The sequence below is a fragment of the Motacilla alba genome, chromosome 5 (genome assembly GCF_015832195.1).
Source record: "Motacilla alba alba isolate MOTALB_02 chromosome 5, Motacilla_alba_V1.0_pri, whole genome shotgun sequence".
NCBI lineage: Eukaryota > Metazoa > Chordata > Aves > Passeriformes > Motacillidae > Motacilla > Motacilla alba.
The window spans coordinates 49,946,064-49,970,944 of NC_052020.1; the positions used below are offsets into that span (position 1 = coordinate 49,946,064).

The 24,881-nt window shown below is 44.5% G+C and overlaps 1 protein-coding gene across 2 annotated transcripts; it reads left to right on the plus strand.

Moving 5' to 3' along the window:
• The first annotated feature begins 1,243 nt into the window (after positions 1-1,243).
• On the plus strand, positions 1,244-20,862 carry HHIPL1 (HHIP like 1). Of its 2 annotated transcripts, none has more exons than XR_005257162.1 (9): positions 1,244-1,568; positions 6,241-6,887; positions 9,144-9,287; positions 9,534-9,862; positions 12,061-12,187; positions 12,481-12,626; positions 14,536-14,617; positions 16,448-16,525; positions 19,257-19,395. XR_005257162.1 is itself a non-coding variant. In XM_038138837.1 (9 exons), the coding sequence occupies exons 1-9, from the start codon at positions 1,302-1,304 to the stop codon at positions 19,844-19,846; spliced, it is 2,415 nt and encodes an 804-aa protein (XP_037994765.1). In that variant the 5' UTR covers positions 1,244-1,301; the 3' UTR covers positions 19,847-20,862. The 2 variants fall into 2 exon arrangements, 1 of the variants encoding a protein (XP_037994765.1); XM_038138837.1 differs by having other exon boundaries at positions 16,443-16,525; positions 19,257-20,862.
• Positions 20,863-24,881: the final 4,019 nt, after the last annotated feature.

Consider the following 24,881-nt stretch of genomic DNA (forward strand, 5'->3'; position numbering starts at 1 on the left):
CCACAGGAATAAAAGATTAGCTGGGATGAAGAGGGAGATGTCTTTACATCAGGTTTTTTATGCAATATAGAGTTGCATAACTGCATACTCATTTTTTGCATGGCTCTCAAACTTTTCAGGGGCAGTAACTTGATCATGTGCTTTCCAAAGCACTTGCAAAGGTTGTCTGTGAAAAAAGCGGTTTTAAGTGACCAAAAATGAAAGGGCAGAGAATTCTCAACTGAGATCATGGGGTATTCTGGTTGTCTGCACATTTGGAGAGTTTTGAGTGACCTTAACAGCAGTTACATAAGCATATAGAGAGAAAATAAACTTGTATTAAATGTGTAACACATATGGTCTCCTGACAGGATGTTCCAAGCCACGCAGTGATTTTATAGTTCACATGCACTGTACAGTAGTTCTTTGGTCTCAAAGAAGGAGTCAGAAAGAGTATATCAGCATGAACTCCATTCTTTGAGGGGGAGTCGGTGTGTTAATATTAAAATACACAATACACTTTGGCTAGCTGTGTTTAACAGCAAAAAAGTGCCATCTGCCTGGAACTAGATCTTACTAGCTGAGATCACCACATATGATATGGCTAGATGATGTGCACATGGAGTAACTATTTTCCTGGGGTGTGCCATGAGGAACTTTAGAGTAAGGAAAGTGTCCTCAGCAGTTTTATTTGGGCAAGGGAGCACCACTCTGAGTGCTTCAGAAAGTATGTCACCTGGGCTGCCTAGGGCCAAACGGTGTAAAGAGGTCATCAGACCTCTTCTTTCCAGCTTCAAAGCGAAATCTGATCAATCTCAGCCCAGGATGAGATTGACAAAGGACGCCGGAGCACTAATTGTACTGAAGTTGGGTTTTCTTGTTATTAAACGCGTCCATCAGCCACACGAACTCCGAGTGCTATTATTCTGTCGTGTCTGGGTCACACAAAAGCCTCAGCGGCAGAACCGAGTCCAGCAGACATCCCTTGAGGAGTCCGTCTAAGGAATTAGCTCCCAGTACGATCCGCTCCGGTGCTGCGTGACAGACACCCTGTGCCGGCTGTCCAGCCAAGTACCTGCCCGCTTGCGCTCTGGGCGGAATCACGATAAACCGCCTGTCCAAGGCCAGCGCGGCACCGCGCGGGTGCGGCGAGCGGCGCGGCGGCCCCGGGAGCGCGGAGCCGCCTCTGCGGGCGCTGCCGGCCCCGGGGCCGCTCCCCGCGCTGCGGGCCCGCGGGCGGAGCGGCCCGGCGGGGCCGGCCGAGCCCGGGCGCAGCGGGGCGGGGGCAGCGCTCCCCTCGCCGGCGGGGCCCCGGCAGAGCCATGCGGGGCCCGCGGGCGGCCCTGGCGCTGCTGCTGGCGGCGGCGCTCGCCCCGCGGCCGGCGCGGCCGCACCCGCAGTGCCTGGACTTCAAGCCGCCGTTCCGGCCGCCGCGGGGCCTCGCCTTCTGCCGCCGCTACTCCGAGTTCGGCTGCTGCGACCCGGTCCGCGACCGCGCCCTGCTCCAGCGCTTCTACCGCCTCAGCGCCCGCCTCGACGAGCGCGCCTACGCCGCCTGCGCCGGGCACCTGCAGGAGCTGCTCTGCCAGGTGAGACCTCCGGCACTCCCTGCTGCCCTGCGGGATCCCGCCGCGCAGCGCTCAGCCGCACAGGGGTGTTCAGCCCCTGCGCGGAGCTCTGGTGTAGCCGTGGGTGCTTCTGCCCCATCACAGTGCTTTGGTCCAGGTGTGTGTGCATCTACTCATGCAGGGCTGCATCGAGCCCGGGTATGGATGCTTTGGCCCAGACAGAGGTGCGCTGATCCCATGGGTGCATTGATCCGATGCGCTGGTCCAGGCACAGGAACCTTGGACAGTCCAGGGGAGTGTGAGCCTTGATGTGAATTCCCAAGCCCAGACTGGAGTTCCCACCCACAGGTACATCAGCCATGGCATTAGCGCCTGGGCACGGGCATGGGTACATCAGCCCACACATTGGTGCATCAGGGATAGCACAGCAGCCTAGGCATGTGCTCCCAGGCACTGGAAGGAGTCCATCATCAAGTATCCCAGTGGACTTTTTGTTCTTTGGCAGTTGTCTAAAAGAGGAAGAGGGATGTTTGCTCTTTAGTTTAGGAGCAGCAGTCTCTGAGATAGGTAAGTGGGCAGTTACGGTTTGCACACTCTCCTGTCCCTCCCAGGGTTAGGATACCGGATCTGGTGAAGAAACCTGCAGGGCACCTGCCTGCACAAATCTTGTTCCTTGTTATGACCAGCTGATGGGGTCAGGTGCCTTTTTTTTGTATTGGGTTACAGCACTTTCAGCATGTGCCAGGTGCTAATAGCCCTGGTGATGGGCGCAGAGTAATGCCTGTGGATGTGGCCTAGGAACCTCTGTGGTGGCCATCCTGCACAAGAGGGTATTTCCACTCAGAGCTGGTGTTCTGGGGCGAGATATGATAGTGGGATGATCACAGTGTGCACAGAGCAAAGTGTCTCACCCTGTCATCAGTGCAGGCCTCGCATGTATGAAAATGCCCCTGAGACAGAGCAGTGGCGGCTCAGCACTGTGCAAGTGTAAACCTTAAATTAATTCAGACAGTGGAGTCTTGTCTGCTGTGCTCAGATGGGATCGAAATGGGCTTTTCAGAAATCCTGCTCTTAGCATTTTGCTGGCACCTCTTGGGTTCCTTAAAGTGTGAAGAGAAAGATAACACTTTTCCACACCAGGATCTAGAGAATTGATTTCTATTTCATCTCACATTGTACTGGAAGCAAAAAACATTTGAATATATTTCTGAAACAAGCAGTGTCTCAGAGTCCATTCGCAGATAGGACACCAGCTAGCAATGTGTGCTAAGCACTCCTGCTTCTGGAAGTGGTAACTAAGTCTCCTGTGTTTCTCAGAAGGCCAACCATTGAAAATGTCTTCAGAAGCAGAGAAATATTTCAGTGTGGGAGCAATGATTCACTGAAATGTTCTGATGAGCTCAGTGCATCACCAGCCCAGATGTGGCTACAAACCACTGCCTCTGGCTGCATAAGCACGTCATGGAAGTTCAGTCATTACAAACACTCAAGAAACAGTCTCCTGCTATTCATTCATTGTATATACAATTTATGTCCTAGACCTGAATTACCTGTGACTTACGCAGCACGCTTGTTTTTTTCTGCTCACAATTCATGATTTCTCTCAAATGTGATCAAATTATTTTGACAAGTGTCTCAGTTTGTACTTGTGGATTTCTGCCTTTTCTTGAATTCATAGAATAATAGAACAGTCGGAAAGGACCTATTCCAACTTCCCCTGCAATGTTCAGGGACAGCTTCAACTAGATCAGGTTGCTCAACTGGTCCTTGAATGTTTCCAGAGATGGGGCTTCTATCACCTGTCTTGACAACCTGTTATAGTATCTCCACCCTCATTGTAAGCAACCTCTTTCTTAAATCTGATCTATGTTGCCCTTCTTCAGTTTAAAGCCATTACCTCTTGTGCTGTCACTACACCTCCCTGTAAATCACCCCTCTCCTGTTCTCCCGTGGAAGGTGCCATGAGATTACCTTGGAGCCTTCTCTTTTCCACCAAATTGCGAGAGCAGATGCCTCACTCTGCTTCTCAGGGAGCAGCTTGCTTAAAGGCTTGAGTTTCCAGATGGAGGTGGTCAAGGAATGTCAGGGATAATGTGGAAGTTAAATGCTTTTCTGAGGATTCCTGTTGCTTCCTCCAGGCTGATAGCAGCAGTAAGTAAGTCTGATGTGGGTGTTCCATCAGATTCAGACTCTTGGAATTCCCCAGATAAGGAGCTGCCTGCCACTGAATTCCTGGAACAGACAGGATGCATTTGGTTAGCCTGTCTTAATGTGACTTGTTTTGTTTTCTGCTGAGTTATTTTCGTAGTACAAACTTGTTCCAGCCCTACTGAAGTAACTGATCATCTGCCCAGTGGTTTCCTCGGTCTTTGGACCATGTAATAGTTTAAAATTAATGAACAGACAGCATCATTTGGAAATGATAATTTAGACTAATATTGATTCTGGGCTCTGACTACGGGTAGAGCTTCTCGGTATTTTGAGTTATGTGAACATGACAGGATGATGTGAAGGCTAAAGGACCATAACATTTGCTTGAGAAGCAGAGAAATTCAGCATAAGGCATGAGGCTCCATCTCTTCTGGAATAAAACTTGGAAAATATTTCACATGTCTTGAAAATACCCTAGGACATGGTTAGGTACTTACCGGCTAGTGATAGACCTCTGAATTTCACTGCCAGTGTAGTGCTGCTGTAATTAGCTGTATGCCACTAGGAATGTTGTAAGGAGGGAAAAAGTTGCCCACAACTTCTATTCAGACACACCTGAGGCCGTGGTGAACAGCCTGCAATGGCAGAGACGGGGAATCCTTGTCTCTGGGCTATTTTTAATTCTGATGCTGAAGCCAGGGCATTGCTTTGTAATGCATAAGATCACTGCTTGCTTTGAAAGAGGCTTCTACAGAATGAGGTACATCTGAGTACTCAAGTGAGGAGCCTCCTCTCTCTGAATGGGAAACCTCCATGGGCAACAAGAGATTGAGCTCCCACCCAGCCCTTCCATCAAATTCCCTTTCTGTCTCATTTCAATTTGTTTTCTAAGGCAAATTTTTCAGTCATTACAAGTGAATTGACAAATGCTCTGTCTCTTTCTGTCCCTGGCACACCTCGTGTAACCAAACCAAGTGTGTTACCCAATCTGCCTGTGTAATTTCAGTGTTTTGTTTCACAAGCAATCTTCTTTTTACCACATTAATTGCTGCTCATTTGGAAGCATAATAACCTTCATTTTGCAATGAATGGCTTGACATTCCAGGAGGAAAGCTTATGGTACACTAATTATCTGTTATATGGCCTCTCAGTTTATTATGGTATGTAATGGAAAATAAAATAAAAATTAAATATTGTGTATGCTTACTGGCTAATTTAAACAGTTTGGAATCTCAGATGTTTTATCTTTTCAGCTATTGAATAGAGTTGTAATCTGCATTAAGAAATATCTCCCTATAGATCTAGAAACAGCTCCCTATTTTTTTTTTAATTAAGCTGGTTTTGCTTAGTAAAAGAAGAAGCAATGCCAGAGAGGAATTAAAGAATACAGAATTTATTTAACTAGCGGTTTCTCTTCTGACCTTTGTTGCCTCAGGTATTTATTGAAATATAACTTTGAAAATAATTGAGCCTCCACAGAGTCATGTTGCATTATTTGAAGAACACTTTTGAGGTGCTTGTTGGGGAGATGCATTATAACTGGAAAATATTGTGTTTATTATAAGCAAAAACCCTTGCAAAACAGAACTGAGTCACTTTGGTCAGTTTGTAACTTACAGACAGTTCTACTGAATTGCAGCTTTTTCATAAGGAAAACGTGTCTGTAGGAGTTCTCATCATGGAGATCACAATGAGCTGTATGAACTTGATCCAGTCGTTAAGCAGATTTCCAAGGCTGCACCTTCCATAAACACGGGTTGAGCTGCAGCTGCTGCCCAGACCTTGCCTGGATTATGGCCATTTTGTGCTCACTGTCTGAAATCCAGTAACCTCAGCATCCCTCACAGAACTTGGTGACCCATGTCATGATCATGAGATGCCTTTCACCACTCCTGGCTGGGGATATAAACTATCTGTAGGCAAAGGTACACCAGCAAAGGCAGCTGGACCCAAGCAAGGATGGTGTCCTCCCCTCCTCCTCCAGTTTCATGTCCCACTCCTTCCAAGCTGTAAATCACATCCATGTTTGAGGTCCATGCCTGGATCCATGCCTGAAATCAGATGATGAGGTATGAATGTCCCAGGCTTTGGCCTTGATGGCCTTTCCCCTTCTATTAGCAGTGTGCAGGGCCTGAATCTTCTCAGCTAATTCTTTAGTTTCACTTCTGCTCTGTGATTAATCTTATTATTTCATAGATAAAGTCAGAGCATCCAAGGAAGAAAAGTCTCTTTTTCCCCAGTACAGTCTGCTAGGGTGATGTAGTGACATGGGCATCGTTGCAGGTTTATTTGAAAAGTTCTGTGGTTAGAATAAATGAGTAACAGCTTGAGGAAGTCAGCTTTCACCAGGAACATTGAAGATAATTTCCATGAGCGCTGAGACAAACCCCCTCTCTAAGATCTTTCCCTCTGTTAACGTATCTTCAGAATAAACCACAACATATCTTGTAATTAAGATGAAATATCTCCAATTAGTATCACTGCTCAGCTGTTTCAAATCTGGTCCAATAAATGATTGCATGCTTTTTCTCCTTCCCTCTAGGAATGCTCTCCATACGCAGCTCACTTGTATGATGCTGAAGATCCCTCCACCCCCGTGCGGACGATACCAGGACTATGCCAGGACTACTGCACGCAGGTGTGGCAGAACTGCCGCTCCATTTTCCGCGCTCTCTCTGCAGACCCGGAGTTGACTGCACTGGAGAACAACATGGCAAAGTTCTGCCGCTACCTGTCCCTGGAGGACACCGACTACTGCTTCCCACACCTGCTGGCCAACCAGAACCTCAACCAGAACCTGGGGCTGGTCACCGCCGATGCGGAGGGCTGCCTGCAGCTCTGCCTCGTGGAGGTGGCCAACGGGCTGCGCAATCCCGTGGCGATGGTGCACGCCAACGACGGCACCCACAGGTTCTTCATCGCAGAGCAGGTCGGCCTGGTGTGGACCTACCTCCCCGACGGATCCAGGCTGGAAAAGCCATTTCTGAACATCAGCGAAGCTGTGCTTACCTCGCCTTGGGAAGGAGATGAGAGAGGGTTTCTGTGTATTGTCTTCCATCCTAAATTCAAATTTAATGGTAAAGTGTACGTCTACTACTCAGTTGAAGTTCACTATGAAGAGAGAATCCGAATCAGTGAGTTCAGAATTTCTCCTACTGACATGAATGCCTTGGACCATGGCTCTGAAAGGTATTGTACACAAGTTTTTTTAAGATCTTAGAGGGCCACTTGAGCATTTTTAAAGACCATTAATGAATGAGTCTTAGTTAGCTTCATGTTTTTGCATTCCAGAGTGCTAGCGTGTTAGTCCAAGTCCATGTCTCGTGTATTGAGGTGCAGAAGCTGTGTGTCCTTCATGGATGAACTGTACAATTCTCAGTTCTGGCATGTCAGAGGATTTAACTATACATGGATTAAACATTATTTATAGTTAGTGTTTTGGAGTTATTGTTGGGCGGGGCTTTGAAGTTTGTTTGTTTTGTACTTTTGTGATTACCCTTTAAAATAGACTTCTGAGAAGAATGAGTGAAATTCATTCCAAAGCCAGAGGTTTCCAAAATTAGTATAAACAAACTAACTGATACCAGACCAAAGATAGATTTGGTCCACGTTTCTTTATCTGAACAACAACTCAGTCCTTTGATATTACAAATTTAATATCAAATTAAATAAAACACAACTCACCATATTATTATGGAGTGCATTTTAATTGGAAATGTCATTTGTTTGAGTCTGGTCTTGCAGTTGTTCCACACTAATATGGACAGATGATGAGAGACTTGTTTGTGGAATCAGGCTCATAGATTTATAACCTATTGCAGAGCTATGTTATAGCACCACTGTTTTCAGAGACCTTTGGATATTACTAATTCAAAGATTTTTTTTCTTCATTATTTGGATTTTATTAGGGTCTTTCCAAACACCCAGCTGTGGATGATTCTAGCTCAAAAATGCACATAGCCTAATGATAGAGAGGGGATACTGGTTTATAAAGCAATTACAGCAATCCAGTGTAAACAGCCCTGTAGATGACAAGTAAGGGGAATTACAACATGGCACTCAGGAAAGCGAATCAGAAACCTGCAGACATCAACAGCCCATGAGCTGTCTTGTTTAAGTATCCTCAGGCTCTATGTTTGTAACAATTTCTGTTCTTACTTAGCTTATGGTTAGTACGGCAAAAGCTTAAGAAAACAAAACTGTGGTCCTATTGTGCTTGTGTAGGCTCGGGTCCCACTGACTTCATCCTGAGCTGCTGCCCAAGAGGGAGCTCAGGCTGACATGTGGTGTGCACTGCCTTGGCTCAAATGCATGTGTCTGTTTATCCTCAGACGTTTCTCAATGAATTTTGGTTTTTTCCATCTTGTTTGGGAGGCTGAGGAAGATTCACCTTTGTGTCCATACAGGATCCTCCCTCACTCCTCCGTCAGCTGGAACCTGTGCACTCTTGCACAGTTACCTTATCACAGAGGTGCTGACATTTAACAGGAGGTGACAGTAACTCCATAGCTGGGTTCCTTCCCACAACGCAAAATAACTACCAACATTTCAGAATGGAAAAAAACTGTCTAAAAATTAGGTTGTGTAAGTAAATGTTATAATTTGCTTTCGTAGCTATTAAGATGCACAGCCAGCTTGAAATCTGGACTCTTTTAGAAACTGGAAATAATAAACTTCAGTTGTTATACTTGGGAACCCCCACTGCATGTATTTGTGGCTTTACCATTCTATAAAATTATAATTTATGTATTTTCCCCTTTCATGCTATGGAAGGGATTCCAGGATCATAAAATAAACAAATAAAATAGAGAGTTTGGGGTTAAAATTTAGGTAAATTTTATTGGTACTTCTTTAAATAACCTTTGGTAAATTCAGTTTGTTGGTGGGGCTGCTTTTAACTGCTCTTTAAACTCCAAGGGTCCTGAGTGTGTAATTATCATTTAAGGATTCTTCTCTCTTTAAGAATTTAACTATTCCTTAATGTTTGAGAAGTTTTATGTTCGCCTTGAAAGCGCCTGGCAGGACTGTGCCAAAAGCTGTACAGATGTACAGATGGACTGGAGTCCTTTCTCTTAAAATTTCCAATTGGTTATAAGCTCAGATTCCTTATAAAGAAAACTAAAAAAGAAGATTAACAAGGAGGAAGAAAGAATCAGAGGAAAGGTTTAAGCAATTAAAAGTATATTTTGTCTTGTGATTTCCCAGACTTTCCATATTACACAATTTGGTGTTTCTGTAATCTGGAAAGTATGTTAAAACTATTTAAGGTTAGAAAATCAGCTATGGCCCAGAAAAATTCAGTAACATGGATATGGAGGAATTTGTATCAAAACCAATCTGTAGCTGCTTCCATCTGTCAAGAACTACATTGTCATGATGTTGCTCTGCCCTTTGCATAGTGCTTGTGCAGTAGGAAATAGCTTTCTTCTCCCTGTTTTCACTTAGGATCATCCTTGAAATAGAAGAACCTGCTTCCAACCATAACGGAGGAGAGCTGCTCTTTGGAGATGATGAGTATCTCTATATCTTCACTGGAGATGGAGGCATGGCTGGGGATCCTTTTGGCACCTTTGGAAATGCCCAGAACAAGTAAGAGTGGATCCATCCCTGTGGCAGCTCCAGGGTGTGGGAAATCAGTGCCAGCCACCTGAAGGCTGTTTGGCGGCAGATGCAATTATCTTGAAATGGTTCTTTCTTCAGAGATATTCAAAGAATTGTCTTTTCTAAAACAGAAAGAACGAAACCCTAGACTTTCCAACCCCGCCCCCCTGCTCTGATTTTTTGCCAAGGTCTAGCCTTATTTCTTTATCTTTTTCATTTCTTCTCCCAATACAGATCAGCCCTGCTGGGCAAAGTGCTGCGGATCGATGTGAACAACAACGACCGTGGGCCCCTGTACCGAATCCCCCCTGACAACCCCTTTGTCAGCGACCCCACGGCTCGCCCCGAGGTGTACGCCTACGGAGTGAGGAACATGTGGCGCTGCTCCTTCGACAGGGGGGACCCTCACACCAAGGAAGGGAAGGGGCGGCTCTTCTGTGGAGACGTGGGGCAGAATAAATACGAAGAAGTCGACATCGTCGAGAAAGGGAAAAATTACGGCTGGAGGGCGAGGGAAGGGTTCAGCTGTTACGATAAGAAACTTTGCACCAATTCTTCCTTGGGTAAGTAGATGTGCTCTTGTTCTTGTATTCACATTCTCTGAACAGAGGGAGACATAATTCTCTCTCCCAGGATTTTTCCTGGGGAAGGCAGTGAGAAGCACAGAGGGAGAAGAGAAAACAATTCTTATCTCTACGTGGCTGCTCCTGTTGTTTGGCAAGTGTAGAATGTGTTATGGGGATTGTTTACCGAGAGTGATTTGTTAATTGGACACCAGTGATGGTTGTTTAGATTGATTGGCCAGCGGAGTCAAAGCTGTGTCGTGACTGTCTGGAGACAGTCATGGGTTTTTCTTTAGTATCTCTTTAGTACAGTCATGATATAGTATTAGTGTAATATAATATAGCTTAATAAAGCATTTGTTCAGCCTTCTGAAATCATCGAGTCAGAGCACGTTATTCCCTACATTGGGGTCACCCTGAATCAATATGTTTTTTAATTCCTGCCTTCAAAGCCTGGCTGCTTGGTGGCAAATACACCTTTTTGAGATGTTAACTTCTGCTGTCCCTCTAGAAGGGAACTGGCTTGGGCGTAAATACTGAAAGTACAGATGTTACCATTTCTGAGCTAGGAGGAAAGTGAAACATGCTAGCTGTTGTTTTTCTAGGTCATTGGTGTTGTTGGTGAAATTACTTTGTGATTCTGTGGTTTAGAGGGACAATTTCATCTCTGCCACATAAAATAAGCTTTTTTGCAGAAGCAAGAAAAATTTGGAGGAATTGTATTTTTCTCCATAACTGACCCTTATTTAAAAAAAAACAGAGAAAAAACATTGACTGATCAACCATTATGCACGCTGCCTGCTCTGCAGGTAATTGAATGTACGGTGTATTTTCATTTCTTTTAGCTGTGCCACAAAGGAAAACCTCATTTTATTTTCATTTCTTTAAACTGTTCAAAACTGGATTGAGGGTGTTTGCTGGCTGGCTAAATTCCAGTGAGCATGTGAAGTCAGAACATATTGAATTGCAAGGGCTGATGTGGGCCATGTCTTGTGCTGAAACCTCTTCTCAGAGATTCAGGGGGGCAGTGGAGTGGGCTGACACTGACTTGCATTAGCTGAGATTCTGATTCTTTTCCATGCGCTGTGTGTTGTTGTTTAATTTTCTTCCTAATATTAACTCAGTTTAAATTCCTTCCTTTTATTAGCTTTGCTATGAGTACGAGTGATTAACTGTTTTTTTATAAAAATGTCAAGAGCAGGGAGCAGATTTTTTGCACTCTCTTCGCTGAAGCAGTTGTCAGAGAGCTCATTTATTGCTCTCCTGTGTGACAGTACCCACATGAGCATTCATGGCAGACACTTTACTGAGGTCTCCAGGGATTCAGAGCAATTTTTGATGACTTTAGAGACCCTTTGTTAGAACAGTGAAATGTCACAGCCCCTTTAGAATGATAAGTACAGCTGAAGTGTGGAAAACACCTGCTTTAGAGGAAATTCCCCTGGTGCAAATTCCTTGCTGGCAGAGCTGCTGGGTTTGCTACTTGCAGCATCTGCTACATGGGCAGGGAGAAAGGCTGTGAGGATGAGGAGGAAAGGGTTCCATGAGGTACCTGTGAGCCAGGAGTTCCAAAAGAAAGGGGAGGAAGCATCTAATGGAGACCCTCAAAATCAGGACATTTGTCTCCATTTTACATTTGTCTTATGTTTTAACTTATATTTCACAATGACTATGCCAGTACTACATCATTCATGCCTCTGCCATCCCATAAATATTTGATGGCCCTTTCAAGTTGCTTCTCCATCTCAGAGGAACAGAAGCTATTTGTGCTGACATCTGACATATCTTTTCATCAGTGCCTGCAGTCTGGAGTCACCCATCTCTTTTTTTTCCTTTTACCACCTAGACAAAGCTGCATTGGGCAGACATTTCCTGCATGGATGCAGTAGCTCTGGGAGTAACCTGTGAATTTGTAGGTAAACCAGACAAGCTCTGTAGAAATGTGCCAGAAGTGGAATTAACAGAGATGGATTGTAGTGGGAGGAGAAGGGCTCAGGAGAATGCTGAGGTGTCTTGGTGAGGGGCAGGGCAATCAAATGTGATTCTGAAAAGGTGAAAATCAAACTAAATACAGCTCCATTGGCGATAGGAGACGCACCAGGGAACCTGATTGTACTCTGCCAGTCTCAGAACAATCTAGATGAAGAGCTGTTCTGCAGCATGTGCAAAACAAGTCACAGATGTTTTCTGCCCTACAGATGATGTGCTTCCAATTTATGCATATCCACACAAAATGGGGAAATCTGTTACAGGAGGCTACGTCTATCGAGGTTGTGAGTCTCCAAACCTGAATGGCCTGTACATTTTTGGTGATTTTATGAGTGGGTAAGTAAACACTTAGGGCACTCTCAAAGTTGAACCCCCAGCCAAAATACCCCCCAAAATAGCCTGATAGACCTTTAACTTCCCTCTTGTTTTTTCATGGGCTTGTGTTGCCCTTTAAGACAAGGGGTTGCAGGGTGTATCATACATTTGGGTTAATAATAGCAATCTTTTACTCTTGAGAATTGCTATTGCAGCTAGTGTGGGTAGGAAGCATTAAACATCCATTCAGGTGTCTGTGCTAACATTCATAAATCATCTGGCTCAGGTTGCAGAAGTGCTCTTTTGCCTTGCAGACGCCTGATGTCTTTGAAGGAGGATCATGCTACTGGAGAGTGGCAGTACAGTGAAATCTGCATGGGGACAGGACAAACGTGCATGTTCCCTGGGCTTATCAATAACTACTATCAATACATCATCTCCTTTGCTGAAGATGAAGCAGGTAATCTTTTAACTTTGTGTCACAATGAATGGCATGTTTCTGGTTTCTCTTCAGAATAAAACACCAGAGAAGGGATCAGAGAGGGCAGCAGGTCGTGGAGAGGCACAGCACAAGTCTGTAAATGCCAGATTCCCAGCATCTCCCAAATAGCAAACCAAAGTTACAATGCTAATTTTGAGGTCTGAGTGCCAAGCAGTGCCTGCAGTGGGGGATGGAGAGTCAGTTGCCTTGGGACTGAGTCTGGTGTGCTGGACATGCTGCTGCCCTTCCCTCTGGAGAATAGGGAGCAGAGAGGGGCAAAGAGAATAAAACAAACTTGGAAAGAAACCTCATTCTTCACAGTGCCTTGCCAAGGGGAATGCAGGCCTGGGAGCCTGAGAAGCTGATGCCCAAGGCAGAGCAAATCTGTCCTCTTGTCTAGTCGAGAAGGCTGTGGGCATTATTAATGGGTACAGGGAAGCAGATGTCAAGAGCAGCAGTTCTATATCTGCTCACCCTGGGCTGGGGTATTTGTACCTCTCAAGATGAAGCAGAACAAAAGCCTATGTTATGTCTTGCAGGAGGCAGTCCAGTTTTATTGTGGACTTTAATAAAAGTCCATATTTTATTAGTGCCAGCTGGGATTTTGCCTTGCATGGGACTGAAGGATACCATCTCAGTAGAGCTGTGCTGTGTTTTCATGACTGCAGACATTTTGCTTTCTAGAAGGGAGCTGCTGCTGTCATTTGAAGAGGAGGAAATAAAGAGCCCTGAGGGGCAAGCTGGTGGTGTCTCCCACTGTTTGTACAAGGGTGTTGCAGAATGTGCAGCCCATGCAGCCCCTGGCTGGGGCAGGCAGGGGATGAGCCCCACAGTGTGTGCTTCATGTGTGACCCAGCAATGCAGGGGTTGTGCTCTGCCCTGCTCCAGGGAGGTCTTGGCTCGTGATCACAAGCACCTGCTTCCAGAATGCCCCAGCTTTTAAACATCTGGTTTTTTTTCCTGCAGATTATGCCAAGTTTGGATGTTGCTCAAATCATATAAATGCAAATTTTATCATGTGAATGCAAATCCTCCAAGTTAAGTATTAGCTTGAAAGTTTGACTTTTTTTTTTAGAGTTAAATTCAATTTTCTTTGATGGTTAATATTCATGGAATTTACAGCTATTTCACAGTGCTGTAGTGAGAAGGATATCTTAACCCAAGATCAAATAATTTAGTTCAAATCAGCTTTGTGCCAAGTGCAATATCAAGCACTGTTGATTGCAGCCCTTGTTCATGCACGTGAGGATGATCTCCCTCATCCTGTGCTTGTCAACAGAGTCTGGACAAAACAGGTGAAATGCTGCCACCTTTTTGCCCTGCACAACAGGAGAAGAAGGATAGAAATGTAGTTAAGAGAAAATAAGTCAAATAAATGGTGATGGACATTGTCTGGTTGAAGGTTGAGCCCTGCACATGTGACCTGACAGAGCTGTGATGAATCAAATGCCTTTTGTCTGAGATATGTCTCACTCTGTGAGTGTGCTAAAGAAAGCAGAAGCAAAATCTTGTTCTCCTGTAATTCACCCCAAAGAAGTGCTTCATCCAAATGAGCACAAGACAGTGAACTTTCTTAATTTCCTGTTATTTCAACAGAAGTAATTCAGGGTTTACCCGTTTTACTTTGGAGAAGTCAAAGGACACAGATCATAATGAGATAACAAAGAAGGTCTAGGCAGGTGAACCTGCAGTGGAAATTTGTCCAAATACTAATTAATGACAATTTGTAAAAGCTGCCACTCACTAAGAGTATTTTATGCCAATGGACTGCAGATGAGCTCTCGGACCCGTGATGCAGAGTTAATGCCTTTGTGCTGTAAAGGACAGAAACTCCATGGACAGTTTTCATGGGTGTATCTGTTTTTTTGTTTCGTTTTTTTTTTACCAGGGGAATTGTACTTCCTATCTACTGGTGTACCAAGTGCCACAGCTCCCAATGGAGTGGTGTACAAAGTGGTGGACACGTCCAGGTAAGAGATGTTCATGTTGCAAGGCCTGGTGATGGTGCAGTGAGTCCTGGTGTGGCTGGTGTGGATGTGATGGTGTGGATATGATGAGTCATGTTGGCTGACTAATTAACTCTCCTCCCATGCTGGGCCCCTCTGGGGAATTCAGTCAAGGAACATCTGGAGCAGCCCACAGGGTCTGCTTTGTTCCTGCAGTCATGAGGGTCTACATGCCTGGTGCCAAACTTTTATGGAGCTTGTTGGTGTTATGTGGTTTGGAGATTTCCTGAATGCTAACGAAGTATTTTATGGGTGGCTTGTCTTTCTTTGGCAAAGTTTCTCTAGATTTCTGCCCAAAAGGAGGCACTTGTTCTCAAGGTGTTTTTTCTGAGTTCCTCTCCATCCCTTTTGTCATCTCCCACAAGAGCCCTGTGCCCCCAGACCATGGCAGCCAAAGCTGGACCAGCATGACCTGCAGTGCTTTCTTGGGCAAACCAGACATGAAAATCGAAAAGTACATTCTTCTTAGTGTTTCAAGGAGCAATACGGATTGAACAAGAAAAAAGGATCATCATTATACCCCCTGGATTCCATGTGCCTGTATCTGAGACTGGGCAAGGCAGGGAATAGCTGTGTTTTATGTGAAGACTTACAGCTGTTTTTTCCATCTTCCTGTTTTTAGTGTTACTATTATTGGCTAAACACCAAACTACTTTCAGCCAGAAACGGAGAGTGAGATTTTTTATAGCTATTTTTTTAATGGATTAAATTTACAGCTTTAGCTATCTGAGGATTTTGAACCAAGCCACTTGTCTAGTTTTATGTTGAAACCAGTCCCCAAAATTAAAAAGCCCCCAGATCTGTCATTTGTTTCCTCCAACTCTCCTCTGTCAGGAGGAGAGTCATTTTCCATTATCTAATGCAAGGGAAGAGTTCCTGTAAACTGTGTATGAAGAAGCTGGTATTACGCAACCTGTGCAGAAATAGAGAAAGCAGGAGTCAAACACCAGCCATGAGTTTGAGTTTAAAAAAAGATTCATTCATGTTCAGAGTACCAAAAAAAGTAATTGGAAAGTTCATAAAAGTAGGGAACATCCTTGTATAGACAGTTGAGAGAGAAGCTCTCTGCCTTCCACAGAAATGCAAATGCAAACAATCCTAATTGCCCAGGAGTTATACCCTCCAAATGCAAACATCATGCATTTTTGATCCAATATAAAAACCTCCGAAGAAGTCTGAGGATTACCAAGACGGCTGTCAAAGGAAAAAGTGGTGATGAACTGGATGTGGCTTCCCAGAAGTGAGATACATCTCTGTGGCAAACAAATTGTGTAAAAATAAAGCACCATACTAAGACAAAGCCTCTGAGGAGACACTTAGAGTTCTTTTCTGAAACGAATGCATTTTTGGCACGACATTTGTTTGGGCTTTCTGTATGAATAATAGTGTGTTATTTTGCTTCCATGAAAACAGTCTGAAATCTTGCATACGCTTTGTGTCAGATGTTCAACATATACTGTCTAGTTTTGTAATTTTTCTTTTCATTTTGATTAATCTCTTTCTGTAGTGCTTGAACCTGCCAATTTTATTTCCTTAATGGCTTCAATAGTGTCAACTGAAAACACAGACAGAGGACTCCACTGCCTTGTGAATATTTGGACTTTCATCAATGGTGATCTGTGATTCTTTAGTTACGTTTTCTAGTGTAAGAGATTCATTGCATCATTTAAACAGACTTTTTTTTTCCCCCAATAAGAATTATGTTCTTAGAAAAACAATGGGAAGCAAAGTGTTGCAATGCCAGAGGAAATGAATTAATTGTGCAGTGTATGTGTCCCTTTCTTTCAAGGACAGCACCACCAGGAAAATGCCAAGTTGAGCCATCGCCAGTGAAAGTCAAAAGCAAGCGCATCCCGTTTGTGCCAAAGGAGAGTGAGTGTAACTCTTGCTGTTTATTATTGGTTCATGTTAGCTGGCAGTAGATACAAACTCCAGACTTGCACTATCTGTCCACGTATGTGGAGACTGCCCAGAACTTCACTCTTCAGGGTATCCTCAAAATTAAATCTTTCCAGATGTTTTGGATCTGAAGAGTTGGTTCAAATAAGTCATACAGTATTTCCCCTTTCCTGGCCATGTGAAATTTCCTTTGTAGTTTCTGACCCTGTTCATTTTCCCTTTTTCATGCTGTATTGTGCACATTTCATTACCACCAGCTTGGTTTCCCTGTAACTGCTCCTGTCCAGAGACCCTGTGCTCAATGGTGCTTTTCAGTGACAAGTGGTTTTTTGCAGTAGCTTCAGGTAGTGGCGAGGATATGATGGGTAAAGGGTTGGGAACTAGCTCATTGAGCAAGATGAGAGCTGAGTCATTGTTAGTTGAAAGTGAGAAAATATGGGATGAGAAAATGCTCCCTAAAGAATCAGTGATCACTCACTGAAGTGAACTTTTGGCTTACCCAAACCCTCCAGGGCCTTTTGGTTGCTTCATGCTGCATGAAGTGTTGTACTGCTAAAGCTGGAGTGGTCAGTGGGGCTGTATCTGCAGCAAGCCAAGTACTATTTATGCGAGATACAAAAACCTGAACACAATATTAAGATCTTATGTGAGGTATAAAAACCTAAACACAATATTGGGATCTTATGTGAGGTACAAAAACCTAAACACAATATTAGGATCTCAAAGTAGACTAGGCAGTGCCCCTGTTCTTTACCCCAGTGCTTTTAATTTACACATACAGGTACCTAGGCAGCATCCCAACATATTCCCTTCCAACTCAGCATAGTCCATGAACTTTTATAGTCCATGAACAAAGCTAATGGTACTGCAGGAACTCCAAAGTCAGGATACTTTTATTTAATTTTTAATTACATTAATCACATTACATCGCCTTTGAATCACTAACAGTTCCTACAGCTTTGGCTTCAGGGCATAGTGAGTGCACTCAGCACCTTGCAACACTGAGTCTTTAAGGTGGAACAAGCTCTAAGGCTAATTATTGACTGCTGACATGCCTGAGCAGTCAGTATCTTCAGAGATATTCTCCTTTTCTAGCTGTGCAGGCAGCTTCCAAATATTAGAAACTTGGTTCATGTCCAACCATTTTTGTCTGTTTCTGCTTATGCATTATTCTCTATGCAAGTCCAAAGTTCAAGTTTTTAAACTATACACATAACTAAATCTTTTGGGCTTGTTTACAAGGTAGTTTTTGTCATAAATTAAAACTTAGAAATGGTGGGAGAGATTCTACCTAGTGTGTCAAGAGCTACACTCTCTTTTTGATGAAAAATAAGCACAGCTATTTTGATTCAGAAGCATGCAAACAAGGATGTGCAGCTGTAAATATTTATTCTTTTGGTTAGTATTTAGTCTGAGTGTAAGAGAATCACCAGGGCATGTGCCTTGTATTAGCTATGAGTGCATTTTTTGGAAGTATATTTAATAAATAGTTTAATAGAAAGTATTATATAATGGCAATTTGATCTAGTGAGGTGAAAAGCATTCCCAGGTGACCATTAGCTTTCATGCAGTCCTACACAGTATTCAATCAGTCCCAGGGTTTTCAAGTGCTTTGCCAGACCAGGCTCCAGCAAATGAGCTGTGCACAGGTAAGACCTTCAAATCTGTTTCTTGCCTTGGGAACCACAGCTTTCAAAGGAAGGAAATATTTTCATGTCATGAACACAATTCCTTTTCAAAGAGCATTATTTGGAAAAACATGGACCACTGTGAAGGTTTGTCTTTTGGGGACAATAGATACTAAGCACAAATAAGGCAGTGATATTTTTCCTCCTCTCTGTACTACAAACCAAATGATGAATGAGGATGCATAAATCTGGGATATAATTCAAAGTCACGATGTCTTTGCAAATGTCTGTGACACTGTCCCAGCTCTGTTGAATGTTATTCCATGAAATTCTGAATTGCTTCTTTCTGGCAAACTAAAACATATTTTTAAGATAAAAATAAAGCACATGTGAATAAGTAAATCCAGTAACACCTGGAAACTGTGACAGCAAAGAATTTTCATCTCTTCAGAGTTCAAGGCTCTTTTTTTTTTTCCCTTTTTTTTTTCATAAGGAAGAACAAACCCAACCCCAAATCCTGTTTTATGTGTTGTCCTGGCAACTCTGTTCCTCTTGCACATTCCAGTTGCCAGAGAGAATTGATTTTGAATGTTCCCGATTTCAGCTCCTCTGAATAAAGCATCTGGCCCGGTGGGGAGGCCACGCTCTCCTCTGGTAGCGATCCAACCCTTAGTAATGAAGAGAAGAGCAGAAATAGGGCCTGTCTGTAAAGTGCTGTCGGCAGCTCTTCGCTGGGATATGGTGAAGAGCTCCTCTCCTGACTGCGAAGCTCCAGCACCTACCCTCTAAGGGCCAGGCTGACATTTGCCAAGAAACCTCTTGGAGCTTCCTTTCTGGGAGAGGCTCAGTGTTGGCATTCGGCCCTGCAGTCCTCTCTGCTAGGTGACAGCAGCCGACATTTTCACTGAGGAAATAGCGGGTCGCTGAGAGTGTTGTTGCTTCCCAACAGGAGCAAGTAGGCAAATTCCAATAAATTAGTTCTGTAAGGCAAAAATCACCACTGGTTTCTTATAGTTGTCTTCAAGCATTGCCCAGAGAGTGACAGACTCATGGTTTTCTGCCTTTTCCCCCAACAGAGTTTATTATGAAAACACCAACACCGCCTCCCCGGCTGAAGGCCACCGTGACCCAGGCTCCGCGGGGAGGCGTCCCAGACCCCCGAACCCCCCGCACGCCGGCCGAGGACGGGGCGGGCGCAGCCCCAGCGCCGCCAGGGACCCGACTCAGGACGGGCAGCACAGCAGCGCCCAGGGGCAGAGCCCCCCGGCCGGGGAAGGGGCCGCAGCAGAAGGGGCAGCGCAGGAAGAAGAAGCCCCCCGGCAACGGCGCCGTGCGGCTGATGCGGCAGGGCCGGCGCGGGCGCGGCCGCGGCAGGGTGGAGGTTTTCATCGACGGCCAGTGGGGCACGGTGTGCGACGATGGCTGGAGCTTGCCCGCCGCCGCCGTGGTGTGCCGCCAGCTCGGCTTCCCCTACGCGGTGCGGGCCGCCAAGAAGGCAGAGTTCGGGGAAGGGAGCTCCCTCCGCATCCTGCTGGATGATGTGCAGTGCTCCGGGCAGGAGAGGACGCTGCTGGAGTGCTCCCACGCCGCGGTGGGCACGCACAACTGCTCGCACGAGGAGGATGCTGGTGTGGTGTGCAGCCGGGAGGAGGTGACAGACTGGTGACAAGAGCCGGGGAAGGCAGCTGAGGGACTTGGAGACATCCCTGCCTTGCCTAACCCTCTAAACCAGCTGCAGTATTGAGGAGGGTGTGCCCTGCCATGAGGATGCTGCATCTGTTCAAAGTAATCTTATGTTTTCTTCATGTTCATCCCCATGCGTTTGCCTCAGAAGGGAAAAAAAAAAAAAGAAAAATTAAGCACTGAACTGAGTATGTTGTAGGCAGGGGCTGCAATTCTATGGGTTTTTTTTTTGTAGGAACCAACCCCCAAGCATCAGCCTTTGTAGATCAGAAAAGAGATGCATCCTGTTGCCCTTTCCCGTTTCAAATTACAGCATTCTTCAGCTGTGCATTACAATGTTTTGCCAAAAAAATAAGTTCCCAAATGACCGTGTTTCACTCTTATGGAAGCATTTGCATTGTTTGCCTTGCTTCGCCACCTGCAACTCTAAGCTGAGGTTTCTAAGGACGTGCCTTTCTAAACCTGTGCCTTTCTTTGGAAGTTACAAAAGTATTTATATTTTTTTAAACCTTCCACTCCCTAGTTTAAAGGAAAATTATTTTTCTGTAATGCTTTTTATTGGTATAACCTATTGGTCATCAAGGATAAGCAAAATCAGATGATTTAGAAGAACCCATAGTGTACTGCATGGAAAATATTTCTGCAGTTTACACAGCCTAAGTGAAAAGAAAATCTAACCCCTTTTACATGAGCAGCGTTGAAAATCTGTCCCTTTTTAGATGCACAGGATCATTATCCAGTTTAGCTCTGAAGATACTTTTGTGCATGTTTTTCCACTTTCCCAAACTTCATGAAGGCACATGTTTCTCCATTCATTTTTTCACAGGTGAGAATGACTAGACAAGAGGTAATGTACTGGGGCAGTAATCCAGTAATATTTACCCTTTTTTAGAAGATATTAAAAAAAAGCAAACAAAAGCAGCCCCATTTTGTCTGAAATGTGTTTTTCGCCTGAGTGGCAATGGGAGACACATGTCATATTAAAGCATTTGGCCTGGCTATTTGTTTCCCCTGGTGTAATCAGGATAGGTTTTGTCTTGCTGCTCACACAAGAACACTAGGAAGACAAAAATCCTAAAATAAACCTAAAACCCCTCAAATGTAAAATGACCAGTGTGTCCAGAGAAGTTCACAAGCAAAACCTTGTATCTAAAGATCTTACTGTGGATATTTATTTTAACCCAATTTCAAGTTGACAGTATCTTCTTAACCCTAAAACATATATAGGGTAAATTAATCTGTTTTAAATATTTTTACTGAACTTTCTGAGAAATTCTCATCAAATTGTTTTTCAACATTTAAAGAACACTTTCAATACACAAAATCAGATGATCAAAAAAAAAGTATTTCCCCCTGCTTCTTATGAAGCATAAAGGAGGAACAGATGTATAAAGTGCCTTTGGAGAAGTACTATTCTCATTTAGTTTGAAAACCTGCAAATGCCATCATACACCAGACTGTTATCAGGCCTTTCCCTTTGCAGTGAAGTTGCAAACTTATTTGTTTCAAGTGCAGAAATTCGCTTCAGGCCCATCAAAATGTTCAGGGAACAGGAGAGTCCTTCATACATTCTTCTGTTAAAAGAGTTGTAACCTACTGAGCTGGTGGAACTAGAGGGCTGGAAGAAAATAGAAGATGAAGATACAATCATTCATTTTCCAAATTCCTCTTCCACTTCTTTTGGCTCCTTGGCCAAATTTCAGCTCCCTCTGTCTGAGAGATTTGAAGGAGAACCTTGGTCATAGTTATACTTGAAAACTTCTGGGTAGAAAAAAAAGGACCTGCACAATAAAAATTACCCTGAAGGAATTGAGGTGATTCTAGGATGTCTGCCACAGACGAATTAGGCAGGAATTTCACCAGCATGCCCTAACTATTAAGTATTATTTTTCTAATTTAACTGTTAGTTACCCTGCACCTGCTTTAGTCCGTTTGAACATCCTGAGAACAAGCAGAGGCCACGTACATCTTGGATATTGCTGGTGGGGATTTCCACCACCCCTGTCTGGCAGGCAGGGTGACACACAGGCTCTGGTGGCAGCCAGAGGCACAGGGGAGCCAGCCCCAGGGAGCAGCTGTGGGTGAGAGCGAGCTGTGGCTGTGCTGGCACAGAGCCCTGCACCCCATCTTTGCTGGTGAGGTGTTTGTGATGCTGCTACGTGGGTGCTGCCAGCTCCACAGGGAAATATTTATTAGCAGAGAAACAGACAAGACTTGTTAAGTGTGGGGGTTTTTTTGCCTCTTATCCCTTCTCCCAGCCTACAGTGAGTGGGGAAGGTGTTCAAATAGGATGGAGCCAGCTCAGCACACGTGGCTATGTGTGCATGTCTGTGCCTGCCAGCTCAGTGCACTGCTATGATGATGGCAAAGTATTTCTGACCATTGTGGTCCCTTCCAAGCTTAAAATAGATCTGTTCTAAATCCTGGTATCTGTCAGTCTAGTTCACTGGTATTTAAATTATGAGCCTGTACTATTTAAAGCACACAAGTACACATGCATTTAAATACTTGCTATCTTATCTGTTGTTTATTAGGATTCTTAGTGATATAATTTTTATATAGCAGGATGTCACACCAAGTAAACTAATAAGCCCTGCTGCTACACTTGAATGTGACAGTATACTTCCTGGATGCTAATTCAGGATAAATCTTAAAGTAGCCCACAGTGCAACCAGACTTCCTCATGTACTTCCTCATGTGGCAGTCCCAAAGTTTTGTCGACTAGCAATATCATTTATTGCCTTGTCTTCTGATTCAACTCTGTGACTGAAACTGGAGCACCTGCCTTTTTCCTTACATATCTTTCCTTAAGTTAGCACAGCTGCATCACATAGAGGACCCAACATATCTCTAAGGGAACAGTGTAAACTCAACCTTTCCATGTCTTTTGCTCTACCTCCAAGGCAGAGTAGCTCTGCCCAGAGCTCAGGATTTTTCATTTACACCTTTGTGGTGCCCAGCATCCAGCCTGAGCACTCGCTGCCATACTGTGTTGCAGTCTGCAGTATAGACATTATCTTCATTTGAACTTACCACACTCTTTCCAAGAAATCCAATAGACAAAACTTCCAACATAACTAGGAATATTCTCTAGAGCTTGCTGCTCAAGCAGTGGAGGGATAGTGGAATAGGTAGGGTGTTGTATCAGGGGTTCTCACTCAAATGCTGGCAAAACCCTCCTGGAGCTGAGCCCTGGCTGGAGCATGCCATGAGAATATTCTCCATGTCAGGGGAGTTTTGGCTCTGCCCAGGTCAGAATGCAGGGTATGAATAGCATGAGACACATGTATCACATTAAATAAGCGCAGAGAAAGCCACTGACATTGAAATTGTGCTGAAGACATGGCTCAAGTTCAGAAAGCTCAGTGGTGGCACTGTGGGTGACACTGGCACAGGGTGCAAAGGTGAGCCTGGGGCCCCAGCTTCATGTGCTGGTGCTGCCATCGTGTTTGTCTTGCCTTGATCTCCCCTGTCAGCCTCTCACCAGTTAGACCTTTGTGTTGGGCTTTATGATGGCCAAGGGGGAGCAGCAGCTTTTGGACACCTGGGGGCCCAAACCCAGCAAACCACTCCCAGGGCTGTGCCCAGCTCAGCCTGCCTCTTTCACGAGTTAGCATTGATACAGCTGTGGGGGGACAGTCCCCAGCACAAATCCATCCCTCTGTAGGAGAGCTCAGCCTGTCGCTGTTTGAGCGTGGTCAACATAGAATTCAGAAGCACAGAGGAGACAAACAAGTATCAATATCCAAGTCTGACTTTGTATTAGAAACATGCCAGTAGTCCTCTCTAAAGGTCAGCTTGGCGTGTGAGATGCATTGGCCCCCTTAGATGCTTTCAGACATGAACACACATTTTTCTATATGAAAAGAGATGTAAGCATGTTTTGATAACTACTAACTGTATTCCAAATTTAAGCTTTAAGGAATCATAGGTTTTTTTCCTCTGTAAACCAACAAAACATGGAACCCATTTGATGTGTATTCATACCTTGCTGCCTTGTACATGACTTTCCCAAGGCTCTCGTGTCTGGGGCACAGGTGCAGATGTAGAGCTGCCTCGAGCAATGTTTCAACATTGTCAGAAAAGCAGCTATGATGAAAATGGCAATCATTCCTTTGCAATAATATGGTAAATAGAGATGCTATTTTTAACAACAAAAAAACCCCAAAACCGCTGTGGTGTTCAGTCAGTTGTACAAGTATCACATCAAGTAGTTTGTTCCTCAGGGGCATTAGCTGTTGACAATCACTAAACCCTTAGACTGTTCCTTTTATTACTAACATCTTGCCATTCACTTATCCACTCCGTGCTGGAAATTTTTATTGACTGAGAATGATCAGGACCGCAGTATATAAGGGCTGGGGGACAACTGACTCGGGGTGAAAATCACTGCAAAGGTCTGTATTTGGCAATGCTGCACCTAATCCACTGCAGATTTTGTTTTGATTCCCATATCCAGCATAATCCGTGGCTAGCGGTCTGGTTTTAGATCAGTTCATTTATCATTTATGATTATTGTCATTATTAACTGGTTATTAGAGTTTTCCTGTGCACATCTGCTGTGGTAAATTCTGAGTGACCAGGATGCGCAGCCCTGTGGCTATTTGTGTGCTGCTGAAGGCATTTCCCAGCACAAGAGCTGCCTATGCTCTGCCTTCTCCTTGCTGTCCTCACTTACAACTGAAACAATGCTGCACCTTCAGAGAGAGAACAGAATGTTTTCAAACCTAGATAGCCATGCAAAGCCAAGCAAAAGAGAGCAGGAGTTCGGACCAACCCTGTGTCTCACCAGCTTTTCAGATTCACCTTGGAACTTCACCTGCTGACAGTTCCCAGTTCTCTGCTCTTGTGGTCGGCTCCCAGATCTCTCTCTTGCTCCTCGCCTTTTCTCGGGAATGTGCAGGCTGGCAGAATGTCCACGCGGTGGCAGTTCAGTAGCAGCAAGGGGACACGCGGGGAAGCTCAGCTCAGCTCAGCTCAGCTCAGCCCAGCCCAGCCCAGCCCAGCCTTGCTCCTCC

Bases quoted from the DNA above. Each gene is read 5' to 3' on its own strand.
- HHIPL1 (XM_038138837.1), top strand. From the start codon at position 1,302: ATGCGGGGCCCGCGGGCGGCCCTGGCGCTGCTGCTGGCGGCGGCGCTC. The intron at 12,188-12,480 runs GTAAGTAAACAC...TTTGCCTTGCAG, and splicing joins TTTGGTGATTTTATGAGTGG to ACGCCTGATGTCTTTGAAGG. The intron at 14,618-16,442 runs GTAAGAGATGTT...CTTTCTTTCAAG, and splicing joins AAAGTGGTGGACACGTCCAG to GACAGCACCACCAGGAAAAT.